At 40.1% G+C, this 6000-nt stretch overlaps 1 protein-coding gene across 3 annotated transcripts in view; it reads right to left on the bottom strand.

The window, feature by feature from the left end:
* Kdm3b (lysine demethylase 3B) overlaps window positions 1-6000 on the bottom strand; it is a 78392-nt gene continuing 72392 nt past the window's right edge. For 2 of the 3 annotated variants that reach the window (XM_026401288.2, XM_026401290.2), the window contains 2 exons: window positions 5163-5297; window positions 1-1407 (listed from right to left, as the gene is read on the bottom strand). In XM_026401288.2, the coding sequence (XP_026257073.1) occupies window positions 1327-1407; window positions 5163-5297 (216 nt within the window). In that variant the 3' untranslated portion in view covers window positions 1-1326. Of the gene's footprint in view, window positions 1408-4111; window positions 4259-5162; window positions 5298-6000 lie in introns of those variants that run through there. The other variant, XM_026401289.2, reaches the window with a different exon arrangement.

Here is a 6000-nt window from a genome sequence, read left to right as displayed (position 1 = left end):
CAGATTTGTTAGATTTTTAATAAGAACATGGAAATCCCAATCAGCCCTTCGACAAAATTAAAATACAGAAAGTGAAATTAAAAGTATTCTACAGTAAATGACTTTTATTAAAAAAAAAAAAGTAATTGTGAACATATAAACAAGCCTGCAGGGCACTACAGTACAGCTGGAAAGAGATACATTTCCCAATGTACCTATGGGCCAATGAATTCCATCATTTTCAAATAAATTTTTAATAAAAACTCCACTGAGTTGGAAAGTTTTGCTGAAAATATTTCAGGACAAAAACCCAAAAAACAAAAACCTTCATGTTGGAAATCAAACTTTCCTTAGCATTTGTAAATGAGGAGTCCCAAGGGAACGCTGGTAATAGGTGAAAATGGTTCCTGGAGTCACCAGTGTGTATATGTGGGGACATACCACAGCTCAGACATGACAAAGTTCTTTCTCAGATGACTGTTCCCTCAAGATAAGACTGAGAGGGGAGAGGGAGAAACTAAAAGAATTCTAAAAAGCCAATTCTTTTAAATTCTGCTTTGGCTAATTTTGTGCTATAATGGGCAACTGATTTCTAAAAATCATATTTCTTCAAAGAGTTTTATCGAAAGGAAGACTAAATGTAATGTGCCTTTCCTCATAATCCAGGAAAACAACTGTGGTATTTCAAAAATTCTAAAAATATCTACTTTCATGAAATAGTAACTATTTCACTACAAACCTATTTTTCACTAAATACACACATTTCCTAATCCTGGAGCCTCCTGGGAAAAGCAGTGGGTTCTCCCTGGGTCCTGTAAGACTCCAGTGTTCATGGGAGAGTGTGGGGAATGGCTGTACCCCATCTCCTGGGGCAGGCCATGTCAGAGGTCATGTGCAGAGACAGTCAGGCTTCCACCAGGCATATTTAAGCAATCACCCCTACTTGTACCAGTTACATGATTCCCTCTACCTCCAAACACATCCCCACTTAACGAGGCACAAGAGGAAAAGAAAAGTGTGCCCACATTCCTGGATTCCATGATCTCAAGTCAGAGAATAATGCAGGAAAGCCTAGCGATGTTCAGGCAATCCGGGTTCCCAAAAGGCCACTGGCTGGGGATGTGGCACCCTTGGCTTGGAGTCAGAAACTGTGTGTGTGAACAGTGCGACTTTCCTGTGTCAACCTTCAGTGTTGAGGCAGCGTAGAAAGAGTGGCTGGAGAGTTTGTAATACTGACCACACTGGCTCCAGGTGAAGGGCCTCTGCTCCAGCAGAGAACCCTGTGGTTCCCTGTAAGTGTTGAGTGAAAAGACCTGCTTCACAAGGGAGCTTGGAATTTCTCCGTGCCTAAGACCTTGCCAGTTTGGATTCATGAGCCTTGAGGGTACCAACAGCATCTTTCACTGCATGGTAAATGATGTTCTTCACCTGGAGAGTAATTAGCACTGTCAGTTGAATGCAGCTTCATTTTGTGTTCCACAAACACAAATGTAAAGTTCTACTCTGATTCTAAGCCAACTGGTGAAGAAATGACTGCATGCTTCCTAAATCACTCCCCATCAGGATTTATAAATTGTGCACAATGTAAGTTCTCCATGTATTCATTTTCCTTGCAGTACCAGGGACTGAACACCCTGTAGCTACCCTCTCTGCCCTTTCTATTTTGAGACAGTCTTTCGAGGCTAGCCTCCAACTGGTAATCCTAACTCAGCCTCCCAAATCACCAGGATTATAGGTGTGTGCCACCAAACCCAGCTACAGGTCTGTATTTAAGAAAGAATGATACAGTCACTTGAAAGGCTATACAATCACCATTATCTATGTGCTGGGTACTATTACTAAGTTATTTATATGGATTTTCATTTAATCCTTGCCATAATCCTATGAGGTAGATTAATATCTATTATCATCTCCATTTTATAGGTGAGAAACTGAGGAAACACAGGTTCTAAGGTAAAGAATCTTGCCAAAGTCCTAAAGCTAATAAGGATGCAATGAACAGTGGAAGGGGAGGTGGGAAAATAACTTATAATGCTGTTTAGTTTTGTACTATTGGTATGTTGAATTTTTTTTTTAATCTAGGGTGCTTAACCACTGAGCCACATCCCCAGCCCTTTTTTGTATTTTACTTGGAGACAGGATCTCACTGAGTTGCTTAGCGCCTTGGCATTGCTGAGGCTGGCTTTTAACTCATGACCCTCGTATCTCAGACTCCTGAGCCACGGGGATAAAGGCATGCGCCACCAAGCCTGGCTCCTTTATATCTATTTTTCTTAGTTGTAGTTGGACAACACCTTTATTTTATTTATTTATTTTTATGTGGTGCTGAGGATCGAACTCAGCACCTCCCATGTGCTAGGGCGAGCATTCTACCGCTGAGTCAAAATCCCAATCCTATATGTATTTTTTAATTTGTCTAAAAGGAACAAGTGTTACATGTGAAGTTGGAAGACACAATTAAAAAGTTATTAAAATAAAGCAAAAAGGCAAGCACAATAGTACATGCCTGAAATCCCAGAGGCTGAGGCAGGAGGATTTCAAATTCAAAGCCAGCCTCAACAACTTAGTGAGGCCCTAAGCAACTCAGTGAGAGAGACCATGTCTCTAAATAAAATATAAAAAAGGGCTGTGTTGTTGTTTGTTGTTGTTCAGTGATTAAACACCAATGGGTTCAATCCCCAGTACCAAAAATAAAAAAAGGAAGCAAGCAAGCAAGCAAACAGGCTAAAGACAGTTTTTTTTTTTTTTTGGGGGGGGGGATACCAGGGATTGAATTCAGGGGCTAAGTGCCTCCCCATTACTGAGGCTGGTTTTGAACTCGTGATCCTCCATCCAGGCTCAGCCCCTCGAGTTGCTGGGATTACAGGTGTGCACCACCTCACCCAGCTTAAAGACAGTTTTTAAAAAAGGAATGATATGATGATTGTGGTTATCTCCTTTTTTTTGGGTGGTGTTGGAGATCAAACCCAGGGCCTTGTGCATGTGAGGCAAACACTCTCCCAAGTCAGCTATATCCCTAGCCCCAAGACTGTGGTTATCTCTATGGAGGGAAAATGGAGAAATGGAAAGGGGAAGAATACATTCAACAATGTAACTGTTGTAGGTTGTATACATATATAATATCATTTCATAAAACATAAGGGGCACTTTGTAGTGGGCACACAAATCTACCTTATGCTAGTCTCTATTAATTTTTTATTACTTCAATAAATATTTACTGAGTACCTACTATGTGCCAGCCATCATGCTAAGGACAGCAGTGAATAAAATAGCAAAGCCAGGTGTGGTGGTGTACACCTGTAATCTCAGCTACTTGGGAGGCTGAGACAGGAGGATAACAAATTTGTGTCTAGCCTGGGCAATTTAGCCAGACTCTATCTCAAAAATAAGAGCTGGAAATGTAGCTCAGTGGTAGAGCACTTATTACTTAGCATGTGCGAGGCTCTAGGTTCAATGCCTAGTACTGCAAAAACAAACAAAACAATAAAATTCCTGCCTTCACAGAGCTTAAATAACTTACATTTGAGAAGGAATAGTGACAAACAGATAAAGTATATACCATATATGATGAAAACTACTACAGAAGAAACTGAGACAAAAGAAGGGGATTGGAGTGGTGAAGCAGAAATCAATATAAAAAAAATAAAAAATAAAGCAAACAGGCGGGCACAATAGTGCCCAACAGGGTCAAGAAAGGCCTTACAGATAAGGTGATATGTTACAAGTAGAGACTGAGGTGATATCTGAAATATGTATGTTTGAATATTTGTATCATATCTATAATACTAATGTGATTATACTTTGTGTAAGAATTTAATGGTTGAAATGTTCCTTGAATTTTTTCCCCTGGTACTAGGGATGGAACCCAGGAGCACACTGCCACTAAGCTACACCCCCAGACCTTTTTAATGTTTTATTTTTAGACAGGGTGTTGTTAAGTTGCCCAGGCTGGCCTCCAATTAGCAATCTTCCTATCTCAGCCTCCTGAATGGCTAGGTTACAGGTATGTCCATCACCCAGCTGATGTGTTTCAAATATTGAAAAATAAAAAGCAGATCAAGCTCAGAGTTGAAGGTGATTAAACCTACCAGCAATTAAACAACAACAACACAACAACAACAAAATTTCTTCCAACCTGATTTGTCATCAACCAAAGAAGACAGAAATGAAACAGGCATAACAGAAGAAGAGGCCAGAAGTGAAAGACGGGGAGAGTGTATATTCAAACTATTAAAACTTCTTCTGCATGGAGAATCCTGTTTCTTTATTCTTTTTGTTCCTAAAGTGAATTAATAATGAAATTGTCCTTAAAATTCGAATCCATTTCAAGACCACAAAAATCCTAATCTGAACATCCAGTTTAATTATACAAGGGGAAAACAATTTTCATCCCTACAAATGCAGTTCTCAGGGATAGGAACTGCAATCCCTAGGACAGCTATAAAAATTTGAATCTGCACAGAACTTTGCTATAAGAAACAGTTTTAGGTCTGTATCTCTTCTTTACACTGCCTTAGTGCTGACCAGGGAGGTGTGTCTAAGTCAGTTACCTAAAGTTCAAAACACTATACCTGGGCTGGATTGTGGTTTAGTGGTAGAGTGCTTGCCTACCATGTGTAAAGCACTGGGTTTGATCCTCAGCATCACATAAAAATAAATGAATAAAATAAAGGTATTATGTCCATCTATGACTCCAAAAAAAAACACAAAGAAACATTATACATTCCAAGGGTAGAGAAACAGGGGCTGTCATGCTGGAAATGAGTTTTTTTTGGGGGGGCATGGGGGAGGTAGTGGGATTGAACTCAGGGGCACTTTACCACTAAGTCTCATCCCCAGCCCTTTTCATATTGAGATAGGATCTCATTAAGTTGCCGAGGGTGGCCTTTTGATCCTCCTGCCTCAGTCTCCCGAGCCACTGGGATTATAGACACGTGGCACCATGCCCAGCTGGAAATGATTAGGTTAAAAGATGATTAGGTTAAGAGCACAACTGAAGAGAACTGAGGACTGATAAGGTGTTTCTGAAAGGAAGACTCCATAGGTCGAGATGGAATTCCCTGTGTCATTCTTCCTCCTATCAGACAACTAAAGAATACCCTCAGAGAGGAGAATGTGCCTTCTGTGTAAGTATGTGAGCGTGTGATGAAATGACAGTGTGAGGTGAAGGAGAAGTTATTTACCTGCAGTTTATCCTCATGATTTGTATGAGTGTTGGAGAGATGCCTGAATTCCTGAGTCAGGCGGAAACAGTGCTTCACGTGTTCTGGAGATACAAAGTCTTCTGCTACTTTTATGCAACTGTATAGATTGTGAACCTGGGGGCAGTGATAGGGGTGGGGGAGTACAGAGGTAAAACATCAGACATTAGAGATCAATAACTCATAGAAAATGTCTATGATAACAAAACATCCACATAATATATCCATTCCCTGCCTTTTTTTTTTCTTTTCTTTTTTGGAGATGCTCAGGCTTGCCTTGAACTCCTGGGCTCAAGTGATCCTCTGACCCCAGCCTCCTGAGCAGCTGGGACCACCACATCTAGTTCTTCATTTTGATAATAAAAATACAGAGACATTGTAAGTGCAAACATATAAATTATAAATAAAAATGTTTGCTGGGTACGATGGTGGTACATGTCTGTAATTACAGATACTCAAGACCAGTGTGGGCAACTTAACAAGAGCCTGTCTCAAAATAAAAAATAAAAGGTCTGGGGATATACCTTATGGGTAAAGAACCTCTTGGTTTGACACCCCACTTGCCAAAACAAAAACTTTAAAACAAAGGGGCTAGAGACTCAGTTCAGTAGTAGAGAGCCTGCATAGTATGTGTGCAGCCCTGGGTTTAATCCCCAGCACTGTGGAGGGGTCAGGGGGAGAAAAAAATCAGAAAATTTTGAAATAAGACTTAAAATTACAAGGAATCTTATTTATGAGCTGCTCAGAGCAGATTAAAAAGTGTGTTGACAATACAATTTGCAAATTAACTGTCATCAACAGTCATAAAAATACTAATCAA

Source organism: Urocitellus parryii, chromosome 1 (assembly GCF_045843805.1).
Source record: "Urocitellus parryii isolate mUroPar1 chromosome 1, mUroPar1.hap1, whole genome shotgun sequence".
Taxonomy (NCBI): Eukaryota; Metazoa; Chordata; class Mammalia; order Rodentia; family Sciuridae; genus Urocitellus; species Urocitellus parryii.
Note: the sequence above shows the minus strand (reverse complement) of the source record. Positions and strands in the feature narration are given on the sequence as shown.